The sequence below is a fragment of the Camelus bactrianus genome, chromosome 7 (assembly GCF_048773025.1).
Source record: "Camelus bactrianus isolate YW-2024 breed Bactrian camel chromosome 7, ASM4877302v1, whole genome shotgun sequence".
In the NCBI taxonomy this organism is placed as follows: Eukaryota; Metazoa; Chordata; class Mammalia; order Artiodactyla; family Camelidae; genus Camelus; species Camelus bactrianus.
The window spans coordinates 34,040,082-34,062,768 of NC_133545.1; the positions used below are offsets into that span (position 1 = coordinate 34,040,082).

General features: G+C 36.4%; 1 protein-coding gene across 19 annotated transcripts in view; it reads left to right on the forward strand.

The window, feature by feature from the left end:
* The window catches only part of IMMP2L (inner mitochondrial membrane peptidase subunit 2), a 937,771-nt gene that overhangs the window by 521,768 nt on the left and 393,316 nt on the right, over positions 1–22,687 (forward strand). For 16 of the 19 annotated variants that reach the window (XR_012508114.1, XM_074367202.1, XM_074367215.1 and 13 more), the window contains one exon: positions 13,111–13,176. The exons of the other annotated variants lie outside the window; for them this stretch is intronic. Coding sequence is in view for 15 of the 16 variants with exons in the window: in XM_074367202.1 (XP_074223303.1) it covers positions 13,111–13,176 (66 nt within the window). In the remaining variant the exon portion in view is untranslated. The remainder of the gene's footprint in view (positions 1–13,110; positions 13,177–22,687) is intronic. 19 annotated transcript variants of the gene reach the window in all.

The following is a 22,687-nucleotide window of genomic DNA, read 5'->3' on the forward strand; positions in this document are numbered from 1 at the left end:
AACCTACACTGGAGATCTTTCTTAGTTACTGATGTTTGTGCTCTTGTTTCTTGGCAAAGCTTCCATGCTACAGTGAAATGAAACTCATACGTTTCTACCATTTATATGAAGAATGGTGGGTGGTGAGCATATGTTTCTGAGAATCTGCTTTTATTTAAATCAAAGCCTCCTTCATGCATTTAACCCATAGGCATATAAGACCAGTTGGAGATTGTTTCCTTTAATTCCGTTTGGCCTTGTTTTACTCCATTGCAGAGGTATTTGAGGATTACGGATGGTGATACCTGTGTCGGGAAGGTACTCATTCAGCTTCAGCTGTGGGAACCATCTGGAAATCAGGCCCCCCTGAATTTCCTGCACACACAAAGAGGAGAGTTTGCTTCCACTTTGACTTAGTAATCTCTCACTGCTGTTCTGGTTTTGAGGAAAGCTGTTGATCACATTTGAGCTATAGAGTGGCTTCAGAGCCCGTGAAGTGTACAGCTCACGAAGAGCATCAACATGACAGCTGTAGAGATTAGAGTCCATTTGGTGTGTGTACAGAATTAGAGGACCGATACTCAGAGAAGCAGGCAAGCCTTCTCACATTCATCAGTGTCTTTTAACCTAGAATCAAAGTAGCTTCCTGTAAGGAACAACACATGTGTGTAAACATTGTATATTCCATTTTAAGTGGGTACCCATTATTCACAACAAAATTTTATGGGCTAGAAAAAAAGTGTCTACAATATGTTTATACTAAAGAATGGTAGAATAGGGTATATCGTCTGGCAAATTGGAGCCCTACCATTCTGTTTTTATTTTAAAGGACATACCTGTACACACTTTATAGTTATTGCTGACTGTTTACAGTCAACTAAAAATAACAAGACAATCTTTAGCCTTGTGAAAGAATGTATGGTTGGAATATGATTGTAATTTTTGAAAAGGAATTCCTTGGATGTCCTGCATCTTAGAACACTTGCAACTAGGGTGATTTTGACCTCTCAATTTTCTTATAAAGAATAAAACCTTTCCTGGGTAACCTAACAAGGGAAAGGATAATCACAGGATTGTAACAACAGCATAACCAAGAACAGACTCTGAGCCTCTGTTAGATTACTAGAAATAAAATTGAGCAACTCTAAGGGTCTTCTGGCTCCAAGAGGTTTCTTTGGTGAACCTACTGGCACCATTATCTCTCACTACTTACCTGGCTGTGTTTCTAGCCACTGCTAACTTCTGTTAGTCCTTGGAAACATTCTCCCCATTTTCCCTTCTGTTGGCCCCAAAGTTTCCTTACTGTCTCACAATGCTTTTAACCCTTCACCTAAGAACAATTCTCAACCTGCCTCCTTTTATCAAGACATTTATTCCCAGTCACTAAAATCCTGTTCTAAACGTAAGCCCTTCTAGCTTATGAGACTCTGAACTCTTATCCCTTTCTGTAACTCCGTGTCCTCCATCCAACAGAGAGGAAGAAGGTAATACCAGGAGACCTAGAAGCAAGGAAGAGTTAGACATTTGATTTACTCTTAGTATTTTTTAGTTTAAAGGTTCATAAATAAACTATTCGTAGTAACAAGTTATTGCAGTATAAATAGCAGAAAATAAAATTTTGGGGAAAAGTTTCTGATAATTTAGCAACTGGAGCTATGTAAGTGGCTGTCAAGCTGAGTACGTAAATGGTAATGCTGGTTTCAGAGGGCACCAGTTGCCATTGATTTTGTAAAATCCCAAACCTCATATATGTTTTTTTCTGAAGACAGTTTGTGAAATCCATTCAGTCTCCTGTTGGGGGCATAAACTTGACATTTTCAAGGGAGCAAATTTTGTGTAGTTATGGGAGCCTAACTGAGAATTCTTCTGCAAAACAATAGTACTGTATTTTAAAAATTAGTAAGTCCAACAGGGTTAGAACAGAAATGTACCTGGTAGCTTCTCATTGCACTTAGATTCTAACCTCTGCATTGTCAACATTCTCCAGGAGATTGAGCATTTTAGAGAAATTGGGATAGTTTCAATGATCGTGTGGAATTTCACCTGTCCTCAGACGTGTACCTTACTCAATTTTACTAGGAAATTTTGAACCCAGCAGCACAGTTGAAACATTAATAACACATGTTACTGTATTGACTAGAGATGTTAATCCATAGATATATGCAATAGAATTTAAACAATGGGATGGGTACAAATTCTTAGACCATAAAACTAGGTATGCAAAAATATATACCTTTGTATTGCCATTTCTGAATTTAAGTTTCTTATTACTAGCAAAACCTATTCTATTCAAATTGTGATAAACTTAAGAGTTTTCTCAGGCAATTCAAGGAAAGTTCAGTCTGTTTATGGTTCTCCATCTTGTCAGAGGAGCATCGAAGCATTGGGGAGTTTACAGTGTGATAGCATCAGGTGCAGCATCACAACTGAACGTCAGTCTGTGCTAGTATCCTTTGAGACGTACATTGACATGTCCGGTTATCAGTTTAAAAGCCCCTGCCACCCCTTGGCCACCCTCTACCTCCCACCCCCATGCTGGCAACCACTGAAATGTCCCTCATTCCCACCCACCTCTTTATTATCAATTGCTGGACCCTGAAAAGTATCAAATGGTAACCATAGTCAGGAGACAAAAGGGCTGGGGTTGTTAAATCAGTTTATACTTTGCATTTTTATCTGATCACAGAAAGTTACATTGAAGACATGTTGGCCATGTTGTTTGGAGTGCACACCTCTGGTGGCACATGTGAATTTAACAGCTTCTGTTCATGGCAAGCACCTGTTGGGCACATGTAGGCAAACTTCAAGAGCTTAATTCACCATAAAGTATTCACTTTTATGTTTATGCAGGTAGAAATTCTGTCTTTTTTTTTCTTCAGATATTTGTCTGGTTAGACATGAATTATAGGTGAAAAAGTGGGTGGGGGTTAAATGCTGGCTCCAGGTAAAATGGTCAAGACTGCCTCTGTTCTCACTCTCTTCACTTTTACCAAGTTGTTCCCTGCCCTGAGCTTGCCATGTCACACCTCACAGTGTGACCACCATCATGGCAAACTGGAGAGCGAGTTAAGTCAGAGACAGGATGACCCTTGTGCTGTTCTTCCAATGCCTTTCTCCAGCTGACTGCCGATACTACTAACGTCTTACATGAGCATCAGTGTAAACGTCCTCACTTCAGCTCTAACAAAATGATACCCTTGTCCCTCGGTATCTGTAGGGGATTCATTCCAGGACCCCTTCAGACACCAAAATTTGTTGATGCTGAAGTGCCTTATATGAAATGATGTAATATTTGCATATAACCCATGCTCATCCTCTTGTACACTTGATATCATTTCTAAATTATTTGTAATACCTACTGTAAACTTTAAATCATCTCTAATTTATTTATAATTCCCAGTACAATGTAAATGCTATATAAATAATTGTTATACTATTTTTAGGGAATAAAGACAAGAAAAAATGTCTGTATACATTCAGTACAGACACAAGCCAACATAAGCTTAACTACATAGTACACATCAGCAACAATGTAACATTTTATTTCTTTCAATACTTACAAATTGCTTTCATTTAACAACCTGAAGAGAGATACATAAAATAAAAGAGTATTTAAAATACAAATACATATAGAATATATAAATAGAGAAAATATAAATTCATTTCTCTCTCTCTCTCCCTCTCTCTCCCATTACTATGTTAACCCTCACCAGAACCCTGGTTCTTCTCTCCTGTTCACCCTCGTATTATGATGGTGATGACAGTGATGACTTGTATGATACCTACAGTGCCGACGGGGTGAGGGGATGAGATGTGTGGCACTGTAGGTAAGTGGTAGACATCAGGCTAACTTGAACGTTCTGGCAGGACGTCAGAAGGATCATCTCTGTCAGAAGAACTGGGTTCCAATTGCGGTTGTTGACACTTTGGAGGAGGCATAATAATATTAATGTCGAGATCTGTGGCGATTGAGGGCTGAGGATCTCCAAGCTCAAAGGCTGAAGCTTCACACTGCAGATGCTTTAGTTAGAAATATTGTTGTAGGAAGTTGCTTCTTTTTCTTTGCATCATCAAACAAATCTTGAAGTGGTTGTAGGCATGCGGTTATCCCTTGGGTGACACAGAGGTTTCATTCCATCAAAGGGTCATACTTGAAGCTCATAGCCTTTAACACTTGAAACCTTTGAAAAACTGCTGCAGGATTTACACATGTCCAAACTGATGGGTCTGCCTTTTCTAAATCTGCAACATTATCATCATTGTCTGTAGAGGATTTCAGCAGATCTTTGAGTTCCTTGTTGGTAAGGATCTCTCTGCACTCCTGTGTGTTCCTCAATGTTGTCCTTGAATATGTGAGAGAAGCTTTTCTCACTAACTTCCCTTGCAACAGTCAAGATATTCCTGACTTTTGTATCACTAGTGGGGATGCCCCTGAAATCACTGACCACCTCGCACCATAATGGCTTCCAACATGCATTAACCATTTTCAGCTTTAGGGTATCTACAGTCTCTGTAATTATGAAGTTCCTCCATAAATCCACAAGTCCTCCTGAAGATGAGATGGATGTCATTCACTTTAATGCACTTGATGTTACCCTGATCAAGTGGCTTCCACAGTGACAAGTCAGGAGGCAGGAACATCACTTCCACATTCTTGTCAGTGGAGCAGAGAGATTAGGGATGGCCGGGAGCATTGCCAATGATGAGGATGCCCTTGAATGGCATCCCCTTCTTTTCAAGCTTTTTTCACTTCAGGAATGAAGCACTGGTGGAACCATTCCAAGAACAAGATGGCCATCACCCAAGCCTCCTTGTTGTGTTGCCAGAACACAGGCAGGCAATTTTTGGTTTTCATCACATTTCATCGTGATTGAAGTCTTGCCCTGGGAGGTAGCCTTTCTCTTTCTGGAGTTTCTTGAGCTCTTCTGGGGACACTGATGCTGACTTGGCATCAGCCAATGCTGTTTCTTCCATGATCTTTAAGTTCCTAAGACAGTAGCACCTTGCATAGCTAGCCAGCCATCCCTGATTAGCCTTCAACTCCCTCCTCTCACTCTCCTCAGTCCCCCGGTAGTGCTTATAGAGGTGAAGTGCTTTTCATGCATAACTTTGCCATCAACAAGGATATGCTCCTGCAACGTGTCCTCTAGAAGCAGACTACTGCTCTCTCAGTCTTGGCAAGCACTTCAGCACAAACCAGAGAGACCATTGTTGCCATTGCAGGGACGGCATTATACTTCCACAGACTCACCCTCTTTCTGCTTTATTGTGTGAATGTTAGACTTGTTCTTAGTGACCTTATTGCCCACTTTGGCAAGTGACATGCCACTTTTCAAAAGATCTAAGATTTTTGTTTTCTGTTCAAGAGAGAGCACTTTATGCTCCCTCTTAACCTTTGAGGAATGCTTTGACCACTTAATTGCTTTTTAGGAGCTTTTTTTTTCCCCCACAGAAACAGGGTGCACAAGACACAAGCAGCAAACAAACAAAAGGCAAGGTGAACAGTGCTGAAATGACAGGATGCTAGAGAGAGACTGAGGCTCTGTGGGATAGCAGGAGGCTACAGCAGGGTGTGCCTACCCATCACTCCATTCAGCACAGTGCTGAACACATGGCCAATTTGAGTTTTGCTTTTTGGAACCTTCTGAAATTTCTTCCTTTTTTTTTTCTCTAATGTTTTCAATCTCTAGTTGGCTGAATTCATGAATGTAGAACATGTGGATACAGAGGGCTGGCTATTCATTTTATATTTCAGTCGGAGTGCTTTTTCTGTGCCATATTGGCAGATAGGGAAAATATTCATAGCTTGCATTTTCAGGTGTTGTGGTTTGTATATTTTTTTAAGCCTACCACAAATATGTGGCACTATTTCCCAACCTGTTTAAAGCTTAAAGTATAAATCCAACTGGCTTAATTGCAGTTTTAGGGTTATGGGGCTAGATTGATGATTTTAATTCCTTTGAAGACCAGTTAATTTTGTTTCATTCCATGACCTTAAATGGTACTCTACTGAAAAGTCGTACTCAGTGAGATAGTGTGGCTAGAGGGACAAAACCTTTCTTTGACTACAGCAAAAACTCAGATGCTCCTGAGTGCATGTCCTATTGTGGGAACAGTATAGTAGTACTTCTGTATGAATGTCTGCACTTTAAGAGTCTATATTGAAAGAGTAGTCAATATTTATATTCATGTTAAGTATTCATCTCTCCACTTCCACTGATATGTTCAACTTTAAGCATATTCAATGTGTGAAAACCCAAATTTATAAAATAAATAAGTAAGAAAATGTATTTTCCAGCCCAGAAGTTTCTTTATAGGTGAAAGGAGTTTGTTTAAATAGTATGATTCCATATTCTATGGTAAGATATACATACACATATGTGTATTACATGTGTGCTATATGTTTTATATATGTGCTAGATAAATTCTATTCTAGACAGTGATGTATAATTGCAATTATGTTCACTACCTGAAGATTGCAATGTTCTGTGTTTTGCAATGCTTGAATTAATAAACACTGGTAGAGATTAACACATCGTTATGATTATCCAAATTCCTTAGGTTTTTCACAGTTAAGATATTTATTTTTCAGAATCAAAACAGTCAATTACAAAACTATTTCAGATTTTTCAGTTACAGAAGTTAGAGTCATAGTACACATTTAATTGATTTTACGTAATCAAGCCTTATTTACTAATAAGACCAGTTGTCACTGTTTGCTTATTAGATTTCTTGTCATCATAGTTAGCAACAGTGAGACAACTCTTAAATTTAACTAAGAAAATGTTTATCAATAGACAAGAGTTACTTCTTTAAATTTCATACTCTTGCTATTTCTTAAGTACTATTAGAATACATTTTACTTGGATGAGGAATTGTAGGCCATTAATCTGAAACATAAGCTTGTTGTTCCTGCGGCTACATTCTTGGATCACTAGAAGCCTGATTGGAAACTCTAGGGATCTCTCGAAGATTTGATCCCTGCTGCTCAGGAACCAGACTTGGGGAGGGTCTGATTTGAGAGAAGAGCCAAAGTTAGATACACTGTGGCTTCCGCGCCCCATCCCCTCCCACACAATGTGCTTGTCCAAGAACACTGGTCTCAGTGCTCTGAAATTCTCCTCACTTGTCACTAGGATTTCTACACACAGAGCAACACTCTGCCCCTGCCTGATGGTGATCCTTCTCGAGGATCTCCCTTCCCCCAAAACCTCTTCCCTACATAAGAAAAGATGGTATTATCAAAGACAAGTTGGAAGCTTTAACCTGGATTCTTGCCAGCTCATTTGTAATTCACTTTGCTAACAATGAGGCCCTTGGATTGGAGCACTTTCTGATTTATCTGGACAAAAGTAATTGTTAGGGATTACATACAGACACACACACATACATACATACATATACTTTGCTAAAAGTATATCTGGTTATAAGCTCCACCCTCGTGAAGATTTCACAAATAAACCCAAAGAGCAACAAAAAAGTCTTGATCATTTCTTTTAAGTTTAAAAGATTCACATGATGGGGGGAGGGTATAGTTCAAGTGGTAGAGTGCATGCTTGGCACACATGAAGTCCTGGGTTCAATCCCCAGTACCTCCTCTAAAAATGAATAAATGGATAAACCTAGTTACCTCCCCCCTCAAAAAAAAAAAAAAAGATTCACACGGTACAAAGAGAAATCTGCAAGGGGCAAAAATGTAGCTGAAATGCTGACCTAAGTAAAAACTTTTAGAGTGCTAATTAATAAAACTGCTTTGAATTTAGAAAATGAATCATTATAAATGGGGTTGTATGCACAAAGTTCACGCTACTACTCAAAGTGAAGCAAGTATACAGAATCCAACATGGAAATTAGTCATTTTTATCATAATTTTACAGATAATACCCATTTAATTTTAAAATGACCTGTGACTTTCCAATATGAATACAATTATATTCAGTTTTCATGTTTCTTTAGTTAATTGTGTAATAAAATCTGACCAGACCTTTAAAAATGCCTTTCTTGCCCTCTAATGCAACAGACTTTGAATATCCTTTTATTAGAGGGTTTTTGAAATAAACATTCTATGTAAGCTCTAAAAAACAGGATTATAACAATTTGCTTGTTAATTGATATCCTTTATGAATTTATTTTAGGAAGGGATGGCTCTAAGACTTAATGGAGTACCTGCTGCTCAATCTTTTACGTATGTTCTCTCAGTCATTATACGATGCTAGAGGTAGAAGAAGTCATCAAGATTTCTAGAGGTTCCTAAACTCACATGCCTTCAGGCACTAGACCTTTGTGACACAAGATGTTAGGACCATGACCAGTTCTCAGTATCTGCTTCTCAGCTCCAGTGGACTCTCTTCCTGTATGAATGTGGGCCCATGATTGATAAATCTTACTATTTTTTAAAGAGGAACAAGCAATTAGAATTTTTATGTGAAGTCTTCTGTTGGCTTGGCCAGCTCAAGATTAAAAAGTAAATACATAAGAGATGACGGATGTTCACTAAACTTATTTTGATAGTCATTTCATGATGTATGTAAGTCAAGGCATTATGCTATGCACCTTAACCTGATAAACTGCTGTATGTAATTATATCTCAATAAAACTAGAAGGAAATAAGTAAGTATAGAAGTGATGTGTGAACCAAACAAAACATTTCCCCAAGCTAGATCTCCAAGCTTGCCTGGCTTCTGTTTTACGATCTCTGATGGAGCCTTATCTCCCTGAAAATGAGACCCAGATTGATCACTGAGCTGGCCTACAGTGAGCAGCTTACTTGTAGCAGAGGTGGAACCATGTCCACTGGCTCCATTTCCACTGTTTCCTGTCCACTCATTTGCAGGACACAGGGGGCCCAAACAGAAGCACTTAGACCACAGACAATGAGTGAGGTTAATTGTTGCCAAGAAAAGGCTAGGTACACTCATAGACTAGCCTTTTCTGGGTCCAAACTTCTATCAAAATCATGTCAAACCCAGGCAACACTTTCTAGAAAAAAAAAAAAAAAAGAGAGAGAGAGAGAGAGAGAAGGGAAGCTATCATTTGTTAAGATTTTTTAAATGTAACTTTTTATTATGTTGTGTGGACTTTTCATTCTCCATCTCATTTTGATGATTAAAACAGCAATACTTTTTTAAAAATTATAAGGATATGAAGTTAGATGGTTTAATGCATGAACATCGTTTAGGACAGTACAAAAAATAGCCTATCCACTAGAAGGCATTCCAAGAATATTAGATCTTCCTTTTACCTCATTAACGAAGGGTTAAAATTTAGACCTCACTGGAGTTAGCATCTAATAAGTTGTGGTATTGTTGAGGAATGAATGTTTATATTAGACTATGGCCAAGGTGACTTCTAATCCTGAGATTAATTCTGTGGTAATCTGGGCCAGTCCTGAACCATGCAAGTATAGAAATGTACACATACCACAGAGAGAGGTTGTAGAATTTTACTATAAAAGAGAGATGGGTGAGCATGCTTAGACACAGGGTTCAGGTGTATGTGTGACATCAGGGTGGACACTGGGGTCAGGAACCGAGTGGGTGGCATCCTTGTTCATCTCATTCCCACAAAGCACACGAGGGCCTCTCTTGAGTATTCCAAGTACTCTTCCAGTGTTCCAAACAGGATCAAAATTACAACCTTTTGGGAATATACAGGAACATGAAATTCATTACAGAGGCTGTGAGGCTGAAGACGTGGCTCTGCTGGCCTGTCACAGGGTAAGAATGGCAACATTTTTACCAACATAGGAAGTGAAACTCAAGGAGAAGAAGATTATGCCACAGAAACCTTATTACGACTATGCTCACCCTGCATCCCTTCCCACATTCTGGTTAAAGACAAATTGTGCCATGTCAAACTGATCTGCTGAGATCTATGCAGTAGAGGGGCAATTCTAGGTATCTTGTCCAAGCCTCAGAAGAGATCTTGCCTAATGAAATCTTTGGCATAAAACAGAAGGCTTCAAATATAAATATTGTAAAACAACACTTATTATGAAAACACTAAAATTACAAATTTTAATGCAAATTTTAGTGTTTTTTGGGCAGCCTACCTTGTGTCCCTAAAGTAAGACACAATCTTTCACTTGCTATTCTTTGTGCTTCTAGAAGACAGGCAAGTGGCCAAGGAAATTGAGACAAAGGGAAGTTCAGTGACTTTGACAATGTCAACCTGTAATAACTCTCCTACCCTTTCTACTTACATCAAAGTAATGTATCAACAGCCTAATGATTAAAATATAGTTATAGATTTTGAGCAGTCATGGGGTTAGTGTTAGTAATACCTTTTAAAAGCTTTTTTGAATCATTTGATTAGATTCATGAGTTTAATATTACATTAAAATTTATAGTTAAATTTAAAGTATTAATTCATAAACTTTAATTACATAGATAGCTTACTTTGTATATTCTGTTTTGCCTCATGATCTTATATATAGATTAATTTAAAATACAAAATACTTCTTGAGTATCTCAAAAGCTTAAAGGTTGTTGGCATAAAATACTGTTTTACACTGATAAGGGTTGCTTTTCATATTATTTCATTAATGTTAATATTGCATCGATATTAGGTGGGGGGACTTGGTAGTTAGTTCAGGTTCGTCCCAGATAATGTCATGTGACACAAACATCTGTCATCGTCTATTGAACTTCCAAGTAGTCTGAACCAAAAATCCAGGCATGCGTTTTATCGCACACAGATGTACCCCCACTTTGTTTTCCATCCTTCCTGATTTTCCCTAGTGCAACTGCATGCATGGTTTCTAATTACAGATGTGAGGTCATGGTACACATAAATTTTCTAACTTGTTCAGTCTATGTGTTCTATTGCTATTTTTACATCATTAAAAATTCTTTTATAACATCATTTTTAATGATTGGGTAATATTTTATGTTGTGGATGGACTATAATTTGTTTAACCAGTCTATTGTTGATTTTTTTCTTTTTTTTAAAAAATAAACAACAGTAGCTAAAATTTTGTATATATTCATAACCATTTCATTAGGATAAATTCCTAAAAGTGTAATTGATATATTAAAGAGAATATAAAATCTTGACATGTTTACTGAATGGCATGTTACATTATCACACACTTATTGTATACAGTACCTATGCCTCTAAACCCTCAACAACAAGCTGTGTTAATATTATTACTATTTCTTTGTCCATATAATAGGAAAATGGTATTCTGTTGTTTTAATATGCAATTCTTTGGTGATCACTGAGGTTGAATATTATTTTATGCATTTCTGGCTATCTAAACACAGAGACATGGGGGCAGTTTTCTAAAGATTTATAAGTAACCCTGCACAAAGGACGTGAATTCTATCATCTTGAATGCGCCCAGATCCCTCACTCTAGCTGTACATAAATGACATAAAATTTATAGAAATATGATGTTCAGTCAACTCAGTGAAGGAGACAGTTCAGTCAAAAACTGATCAAATTTCCTTTAAAATAAAGAGTATTAATATTTAGTGAAAAATTGTGTCACAAGTAGACACAGATGGTTTAGATGATACCATTTTCTCTGCAAGATAGAATGTGAAATAAAATCTTATTGAAACTGCATATTTCCTTTGATGAAGTATTACATTTTGAATGTATTTAATCTGCTTAGTTTCTGTACATTTACCTTCCTTTTTAAAGGTAATTCAATTCAGAATGTAACTTGAGTTGAAAATATTTTTATCTCTCTCTGATTTTCAAAAACATATTAAATGATCATTTATGGTATGTGTGAGATGTTTCTTGAAATAGATCTGTTAAATCAAAAGACTGAAAATGTTATTGGCAGGAAATTGGACATATTAAGATTGAGTTATCCATTCCTGTGTAACAAAATGCTCCAACCTCTAGCAGTTTAAAGCAACAAACATTCATTATCTCACACATTTTCTAAGAATCAGGAAGCCAGAAGCTTGAGAAGGTGATCTGGCTCAGGGTTGCTCATGAGGTTGCAGGGAAGCTGCTGGTCACAGCTGCAGTTTCTGAAGACTTGCCTGGCGCTGAGGGAGCTACCTTTTTTTTTTTTTTTTTAAATTGAAATGTAGTTGATGTACCATATTGTGTTAGTTTCAGGTATATTACATAGTGATCTGACATTTACATATATTAGGAAATGATCACCACAGTAAGACTAGGAACTATCTGTCTCCATACAATGGTATGACAATATTATTGATCATATTCCTTATGCTGTATAGTACATCCCAGTGGCTTGTGTATTGTATAACTGGAAACTTGTACCTCTTAATCCGCTTCACTTATTTTGTCCAACCTCCCACTCCCCTCCCTTCTGACAACCACCCATTTGTTCTCTGTATCTATGAGTCTATTGAAGGATCTCTTCTAAGCTCATTCACATGAAGGTTGGCTGACCCGAGTTTCTCACCAACTGAGTCATAGGGTTGCTGTGGACAGACATGGCTTCCCTCCATAGTGAGAGATCCCAGAGATAGAGTGAGGGGTGGGGAGGAGGGAAAAGAAGGAGAGTGGAGGATTTATTTAGAGGGAATAGTATCAGTTTAAGTAAACATTTACCAGAAGCTGTTAATCATAGACTGAAATAAATGACATCTGAATTCAGTATATCAGAACCTATCAATTTCTTTTAACTGTTGGTAGCCTTGTTGTAGCACTCTGGATTACATAACCCTTTAAATGGCTAAATCTAAGTGTACTGTAAAAGAATTTCCTAATTCTTCATTTTTTTTTCCAAAAAATACTTCTCATCTTCAGTATTTTCTTGAGGATTTAAATCAAACCTTTCTGTTTATTTAAAATGAAATGAAGAAACTTAAGTATGTTATTTTAAAGAAATGCCTAATTATTTTATTATGTATGAATCATCTTTCCTACAAATACTTAGCTTTAATAATAGTAAAATTCCTTATACCTCTGTCTTTTTTCCTTTTATAAAGTTTCAGGTGGCCCCTTCTCCCCCAGAAGTTTAAAATAAGAATTCCTTCAATAGTGGTTCCATCTCACTTGGGACCTAAATAGGACTGATGTCATGTCATGGGTGCAAAGGATCCTGTAATGACTTTAATATAGCTTATTTTCTTGTGAAATTTCTTTTCATTTTCTTAAAACAACAGACATAACTGATTATGTAACCTTATCTTATTCTAGGTCCCCTAAAAACCCAGAACAGAAGATTATTAAGAGAGTGATTGCTCTTGAAGGAGATATTGTAAAGTAAGTACTTAACCTGTTGTCTTTGAGTTCAGGTTATATATATCTAGATTTTTGTTGAGTTTTAAATCATGTTACATGGGAAATACATCTCAATTCTAAGAGGATCAAAGCTTTGGAGACTTTCCAAATGAACTGGTACATCTTGAGTGAGTATCATCCTTCATTCCAGGATATAAGGCATACATAAACTGACTGATCATATTATTATCCTTTAACTGGGAGGCACAGGAGAAATAAATACTGATTAAACCAAAATTAACCACGTTTTCTAAAATAACCATTAAATCATAGTTTTTCAGATATTAAAATTACCATGATTATTTTAGATAATGATGTCAAGGTTCATTTTAGAAAAATTCAAGAACATTTTATTTTAGAAGCAAATACAAAAAACGAAGGAGGAGCTTTTAATGTAATAGACATGGGGGAAGATGGAAAAGGATGTGAAACAGAAGTTTTAGTGTGTAATGTCTTAATTTATTCCACTTGTTGATTAATGTAGAGTATGTATTTGAGCTTCAACAAGTAAGTACTGATGTGATATGACATGTCTCATTTTGATTGCTTACTTTATATGTTATAACCAAGTCTATACAATGTGGGATTCAACATACTTTGAAAATTATATTCAGAAAGTTTTTTGATCCTGTTTTCCCAAAAAGTTTGATCCCAGAGTATTTGTATTAATGACAGTACAATTTAAGCAATCTGATTAAAAATAAACCTCATTAAAATGACCTAGAGCAAAATCTAGGCCAACAATTCTCAAAGGATGGCCCAGAGACCACTGGGAGTACCCAAGACCCTTTGTAGGGGTCTGTGAGATCAAAACTACTTTCCTAATGATACTAAGATGTTATTTGCCTCTTTCACTCTCATTTCTCACAAGTATACAGTAGAGTTTTCTAGAGGCTACATGATGTGTGATATTGCAGAAGAGTGAAGGTGGGAATGGACATGGGAATCTGGCTGTGTTCTATTAAGCCAGATACTTAAAAAGATTGGCAAATGTGAAAAAAAAAAAAACCCCAACAACACTCTTCTTCCTATTTTTTCTTATTTTGAAAACCAGCTATGCTTTTCATTAAACATACTGTTTTTGTTAGCATCTAGGCTTATTATTTTACATTGAATCACTAAAGATTTTTTTAAATTCTCCATATTAATTTCTAATATGGTAAATATTAATACCTAGTATTCACAGAAAAATAGTTCTTTGAGATCTCAGTTATTTTTAAGAATGGAAAGGAGTCCTCATACCAAACAGAACTTGCTGTTGTAGGAATGAATGGCAAGGAATGAATTTCATGTCTGGATTACCTTCTCATTAGTAGCCTGCATGGTATCAGTGCAGCTGTTGAGATATGGTTTGTTGGGTTTATATTCATGAATATTTGCTTGGTCTTTTTTCCATCTAAAATCTTTATTGAAGTATAACTTATATACTGTACAATTCACCCATTTAAAATACATAGTTCAGTAAGTTTTAATATAAGTTTATACAGTTGTGCAACCCTCACCACTATCTAGTCTTTGAACCCTTCCGTTACCTTCAAACATCCCCTCTTCCATTTGCACTTACTTTGGTTCCCACCACTCCTGGTTGCCAGTGCTACACAATCATGGATCTGCTTTCTGTCTTTATAGTTTAACCTTTTCTAGAAGTTTTATCTAGATGATTTTATGCAGTATGCATTCTTTTGCATCTGGTTTCTTTCACTTAGCACAGTGTTTTTTTGGTTCTGCCATGTGCGTGTATCTGCAGTTTGTTCCTGTATATTACTGATTCTGTTCCATCATTTGGACCCACTACATGTTGTCTGCTCATTCAGAAGTTAATAGACTTTGAGACTGTTTGGGGTATTATAAGTAATGATATGGACATTTGTGTAAATGCTATGGACAACTGTGTCTTTGGGTGGAAATATGTTTTCATTTCTATTGGGTATATACCTAAGAGTGCTGGGTGTTATGGTAAATATATGTTTAGCTTTTAAAGGAACTACCAAACTGTTTTCAGAAGTGACTGTGCCATTTTATGTTCCCCATTGATGAAGAAGTGTTCCAGTTTCTTTATATCGTTGCCAACACTTGGCATTATGAGTATTTTTTTATAGCCATCCTAATAGGTGTGATGCAGAATTTCATTGTGGTTTTGATTCACATTTCCCTGAAGGCTAATAATGTTGAGCATCTTTCCATACACGACTTGCCATTCATTTATCTTCTTGGGTTAAGTGTCTGGTGCATTTGCTTGTTTTGTATTGGGCTGTTTATTTTGAATTGTAAGAAGTCATTTGATTTTGAGTGCTTAAATAAATAGAATAATAATTTTGGGGAGGATGAATATGTGTATATAATAATGTGATTTTAGTCAAGTGTAAGTATATTGATATGAAAAAAGTTAATTTTCATTTCTTGTAAGATATGGTTTGTAAATTCACAGAACTTGGTGACTTTGTTTTATTTTCAAATCTGTCTACTCTTGTGATTTTAGTAGGAAACTGGGAAGAGCAGTATCTTTGAATACAACTTGCATACAATATCCATGAATATAAAAAAAATACTTTTAATAAATGGGCAGATGACCTAAATAGACATTTCTCCAAAGGAGACATCCAGATGGCCACAGGCACATGAAAAGATGCTCAGCATTGCTAATTATTAGAGAAATGGAAATGAAAACTACAATGAGATATCACCTCACCCAGTCAGAATGGCCATCATTAAAAAGTGCAAATAACAAATGCTGGAGAGAGTGTGGAGAAAAAAGAACCCTCTTACGTTGTTGGTGGGAATGTAAATTGATACAACCACTACAGAGGACAGTATGGAGGTTCCTTAAAAAACTATAAAAAGACTTACCAGATGATCCAGCAATCCCATTCCTGGCATGTATCTAGAGAAAACTATAATTCAAAAAGCACCACACATGCACCCCAGTGTTCATAGAAGCAGTATTTACAATAGCCAGGACACAAAAATGGAAACAACCTAAATGTCCAGTGACAGATGACTAGATAAAGAAGATGTAGTTTTTAATGTATACAGTGAAATATTGCTCAGCCATAAAAAATAATGTAATAATGCCATTTCCAGCAACATGGATAGACCTAGAGATTATCATATTAAGTGAAGTCAGAGAAAGGCAAATATCATATGATATCACTTATATGTGGAATGTAAAAATAAATGATACAAATCTTATTTACAAACCAAAAATAGACTCATGGACATAGAAAACAAACTATGGTTACCAAAGGGGAAAGGGTGGGGGAGATAAATTAGGAGTTTGGGATTAACAAATATACATTATTCTATATAAAACAGATAAACAACAAGAATGTACTGTATAGCACAGGGAACTATATTCAATTTCTTGTAATAATACATAATGGAAAAGAACATAAAAAAATATATATGTATAACTGAATCACTTTGCTGTACACCTGAAACTAACACTGTAAATCAAACACACTTCAATAGAAAACAAAATTTTAAAAAAAAGACAATGGAAAAACTATGCTTTTAACATTGGAGAACAGCTTGTGGGGTTAGGTTGCAAACCTCATTCAAGGAATGGAGCGGCAAACCTTGAAAACATCATGCTGAATGAAAGAAGCCAACCACAGAAGACCACATACTGTATGATTCTTTTGGTTTGAAATATTTCAAATAGGCAAATTCATCAAGACAGGAAGTAGATTGATGCTTCCCAGCAGCATAGAGGAGGGGAAATGAGAGATACTATTAATGGGTACAGTGTCTTTTTTTAAAGAGTTATGAGAATGTTTCAGAATAGATTGTGGTAATACTTGCACAACTCTACGAATATATTAAAAACAATGAGTTCTACCTTTTAAATGGATAAATGGTATGTTCTAGAAATTACATCTCAATAAAGCTATTAAAAATCCCAAACAAAAGAATTAATCAACAAGGCAGGCACAAATTTCATCTGTGTAATGTAATCTAACAGGATTAGGAATGCCAAGGGATCCATTTTACATTATAATCCAAAGAGAGCACAGCTTTAATTCAAATGTATTATTATTGTTCACTAGCTGACTAGTCAACAGTGTGAGACTGCAAAGCTTGGTCAGGCATAAAAGACTGCAGTCAGAAATCCTACAGCAGACTTCTCTGAGAAAAAGTCTTGGTTGTTGCTTTGCTCTGTAAATGTAAATATTGGGTTCACAGAACAGAGGCTGAGCTAGAAAGAGGATTAATGGTGCAGCGTTGATTGATGAGAGGAGGGGATAAGGGAATGTAGTAGTTTTACACCTTCTTTCCCTACTGCTGCAACCCACATTTGCAAGGTCTATCTTCGGTGTTCCATCCTGCAAACTGACACTTCAGCCCTACGTCCTCTTTGTCCCCCTTCACTATGCCTCTATCAGGGAGCAGTGAATAATATAAAGAATGGAAGTATCAAGACTCAAGACTTTTCTACTGTGTGAGCTCCAAAACTAGGTAATAATTGATTTAAAAAATCATTTTTGTGTTTGGTGTTCTAAAAGAAAATTTTAAATTTCATTCCTCTGAAACTTTGGTACCAAAAATATCCTAGCCTTCCTGAGCTTTAAATTAATAATGGAATATACTCCTACAATAATTTTCTAACTGTTGAAAAACATTAAGGAATATTTAGGGACTAAAATATTATTTACTCATGTGCTTTTCTCTGTGACTCATTTTCTTCTAAATGTGAGAATATGTAAAATTTTTGTTTTTGACATACTGTCTACCACTTGAAGTCATTAGTCACTTGGGGTCTTAACTTATAGTAGGCAAGGTGCTTTGTTCTGTGATAGGGACTTTCCACCTTTATCTTAGATAATACTGGGTTACCTAATAGGCAAGCTAAGCACAAATGTATGTCTCTAGAAGAAAATGTTTTTGAAAAAAATTGTTATTTCATTAAATAACCAAAGGGAAAAAAAAATCTGACTTATCAGGATTTGGTTACACATACTGTGGGTTGTATAGTATTTTTATTTTGAATACACATAATTAGGGGCTATTGAGGAAACCATAATCTTTTCAGAGGTCAAGCCTTTGAAAGTCTTAATCCAGTTTTCCATTTAATGTTCTGTAAGTTAAACTCCTTCAAGTTACAATAATAGATAGTAAAATAGGGTTTAAAGAGCACTCATTTTAAAGCCACCTGGGCCTGGGAGAGGAAGGGTGGTAGGAGCCCAGGACCCCCCACCCCAGCCTCACTGAAGAACAGGAGTGGCAGTACAGCTGGACTTACGGTTTCAGTTCCCTTGGGCAGTCTGTTTGCTGGCTTCTAGCTTTTGCCTGCCTCGTCTGTGTTTCAGTTGGCTTTTGCCCCATTGTCAACTGCTGACTTGCTTGATTTTTCTTGAGTTCCTCATGTTTAAACTACTTGAAAGAAATCTGAGTGTGCCCTCCTGAGGTACAGATATTGGATCTATCCACCTGACAGGCCACTGGTCAACCAGTTGACTACCTTTAGGGTAAGTGCCCTTCCCTGGTCCAGTCAGCTGTTTTGAGGCAGCCCATTTTCCTGGTACAGACCCTGTAGTTATAAGGAACCTTTTGGAAGGGGCTTATAGATACAGCAGATAACCTGAAGCCTCCCAGATCATGGCATTGAGGTTAGCTGTCCCATTGTTGAGCATCACCCTTTGAAACCTCACGTTTGATAAGACTATTATCTGCTCTCAGTTGGTAGTTGCTTTGACCTTTCTCTCTAGGGAAGATAAACTTTTTTTTTAATTACAGGAATAATAAGAGCTTGAAAAATGCAAAGTGCTGTAATGAACATCCTTGCACACACATGCCTTCATACACTTGTGTGTTCACTCTTATAAATATCTAGAAGTGGAAATATTCAGTCAACATATGTTTTGTTGTTGTTATTCTTAATTCTAATAATACAAATTTCCCTCCCAGGAGGTTTGTGTATATTTGCACTCTTACCAATACCGCATCAAACACACTTTCAGAGGGAATTGATTTAAATATCATGTGCAGTGGGGAAGTTGTGGACTTCAGATTCAGAAACCAAAACACTGCAACAACAAATTTTGAAGTAGTTCTAGATGATCAGGTTATATTTAATATAATCATCTTGCTGACCTGTGGACCTTCAAACCATTCATTTAGTGAACGCTAGTATAGACATTAGGAGACGTAGTTGAACAAAAGAGACAAAGTCTCTGCCTTCATGGAGCTTACAGTCTAGTGGTTGGAAGCTAGTAAGGAACAGATAAATATATAACACAGAGTGCAATGTCATGAGCTAGAAAAAAAATGAAGCAGGAAAGGAGGTACAGAGTGATGGTGGGGGTCTGGGATTGCTGTTTTAGGTAGGATGTTTACTATAAACCTCTCTAAGGAGAAGATATTTGAGCAGACTCCTAAATTAAGGCAGGCAAGAGGGAGCGAGCCATACTAGCATCGGGGGAAGGACAGTTTAGACCAAAGGAATAACAAATGCAAACCTGAGATGGATACATATAAGGTGAGTATAAGGAATTGGAAGAAGCAGGTTGGACCTTGCTGAAGGAGGAAAACTGAGGTAGGAGAGTAGGTCTAAGAGGTTTGCAGAGGCTTGTTTGCTGTAGTAAGGACTTTGGACTCTATTCTAGTAGAATGGCAAGCCAGTGGAGAGTTTGGAGCCATGGAACAGTATGATCAGATTGACCTTTTTGAAGGATCACTCTGTCTGCTCTGAGGAGAATAGACTAAAGGGAGGTAGTCTGACCCAAGTACTGACCAAGTACTTGAGAAAATCATATCTAGCTTCTTCCAACAGTAGTTAAGTGTCCTTGTTGATGATATGAATGATGATTACTTTGATTTGTTATTTTCGGAGTGACTCATAAAAGTAGTCACATTATTTGTAATCACTGTCATTATGATTCCATTGGCAAGGTGAAAAGTAGAGCTGAAGTATTTGTTCAAAGAATTCAAACAAATATTTCTGAGATTGTAAAAGAGGAGACTTGGGGGGTCTGACCACTATATCTTGGTGTCAATATTGTTTAAAATGACATGGTGGTTGCTTGATTCTCTGGATAGATTAGCTAGGGATGTAGTCATTATCATAAAATTAACCCAAATGGGTATGCTTATCTATAACATGAAGAGTCAAAAGCTAATGAGAGTGATATTTAGACAGATGCATTAGTTCCACCAAAATATTTTTCATAGTTATTCGCTTTTAATTAATTTGGTATGACTCACATAGAAGCCTTGTTTTAGAAAAGCTTATAATGAATACAAAGCACTAAACTGCAGCAAGTCAATAGGAATCAACCACAATTGAAATTTCTAAGGCATCAACATTTTTTATTGGAACATTTGTATATCTGTTTTGCAGATTTTTGTCAGGCCAGTCAGAAATGAAACCTAGCATCATTTTTCCTCTTATTTGGTGAAATGCACTTTACAGACATTTGGAATCTGGAGTTCATGTAGTTGGCAATCTGAGTGAAATCAATGTATAATCTTTTCAGTCCCCAGTGAAGAGGGGAACCATATAATTTATCACCTAAACTAGGACCCTTTTGAGAGTGAAAAGGGATAATATTAATTATTACACTGAAATAATTAGCATAAACTGAATGGCCCAAAGTGCAACAAATGGTCATTTTACTAGTGAAATGTAATCTGCTTTTTAATTCACTTCATGTCATTTGATTTTGTTTCGTTTGTGGCCGTCCTTGTTCAGGAGACTTCCAAGAAGTGTTCATAAAAAACAATCCTTTCGTAGCCCCAGGGAGGAATTAGGTCTGGCAGGATCAGTGATGATGTGGAGGAGCATGTTCTGTGGACAGCACAGTCATTTTCCTGCTGGGAGGTACATTGCAAGACTTTCTATCACATTGATATTGCAGACTAGTCTGAGGTAGAGAATCATGAGACTTCTCTCATTGCAAAATATTTAAATGATAATTCCTCTTCAAGTCCAGAGATGATATTATAAAATGTCAAAACACCCTAATTTATTAAAAATAACTTTCTGCCATTAGCAAAAAAGAAATCCATTGAATCACTAGAAATGAAACAATTTAAAGTTTGTTGATTTTAAATGTGCTACTGAAGATAGGGAAATCAATATTAACCTATCACAGATAGTTGGAACAAATTATGTTCCGGCAAATGATGAAGACTTATAGGAAGAAAAAGAGAACTAAATTGAGTTTTCCTCAGTAAAACTGAAAATGATGCTTGTTTAATAACTTCGTTTAATGGCTGGTGCAGTAGCTCTGAATAATAGAAACCTAATGTGACTATATGGTTCTCTTTGGAGACTGGGTGTTGGTTTATGGCTGTTTTGGTAGGTTAGAAATTAGGAATGCATCTATCCTAAAAGGAAGGGTAGAATGAGAAAGAAACTTGAGAATAGCCTTGTGTCCAGGACCCTGATCAAGACTGGTGAAGACAATGCTGTAGAGCATGGAAACTAATGGCTTTATTTTACAGTTCTCAAATTGGACTAGGATAGATGGTCACTTTTGAGGATGGGGGATATTTACACACTGGGTCCTAGCTATTGGTAACTTGAACAGAAAGTTTTCAGAAATCTCTAAGACCCTTTAGCCTGGTTTAATTTGAAACCTGAATTTTTCCAAATCAAAACAGCTTGGCACATACATGCTTAGTACTTAAGAGTCGAACCGATGCTATTATTTAATAGGTAACGGCTTGAACAGTGAAAGTAAGTGTCACAGAGTCTGTCCAAGAATTTAGTTACCACTAAATAAGAGGCAATTGTGAAAAATCATCAGTTTCTCTCAGATGTGAACCTGAGAAATTATTAATATATTCTGGACATTCTTACCTTCTTCTTGCTAAAGAATTTTAATTCATCTCCGTTAAAGAATTAGGGATTGGTAGGTAAACTCACAGCATTTTGGAAATACTTCTTTCTTCTATGTAGTTGTAGATGATTGTCACACTACTGCTATATCCCTGAATAAAAACGGAATTGCTAATAAAAACTCAATGCCTTAGCAATAGGTATTTCTTTCTAACCATCCGAGAGATAGTTACCTGAAGTTTATATGTAGAAATGTTGATCTTGTTTTTTTAAAGTTGAAATTATTTCTGTAATCAATTTAGCAATAATGGAGAGACTTCCAGAAGTGCTACACCAAATATACTCTGTACACTTCCATCTAGGAGAATGTAACAGTTGCTGGAAGTTACTGAATTATTTAGATTGAATTGCTTTTTCCAATAATGATAACACCTGTTATTGTGGTACTCTCCCCATCCCCATCAGTGGTTCCCTCATTTCATTTTCTACCTTAGTCTTCCTGTCTATTCAATAGGATTCTTCTTTAGATATGAAACTTTCCATATTTATTCATTCACTTATAGTAATTCATTTATTCATTCAGTGTAGTGTAGAGGTTATGAGCATAAACTATGAATTCAGACTACCTTGATTCATATCCCAGCTTTGCCACTTACTATGTTACTTTGCTAAATTATTTACTTCTCTAAACTCAGTTTTCCTCATTTGTCTGTA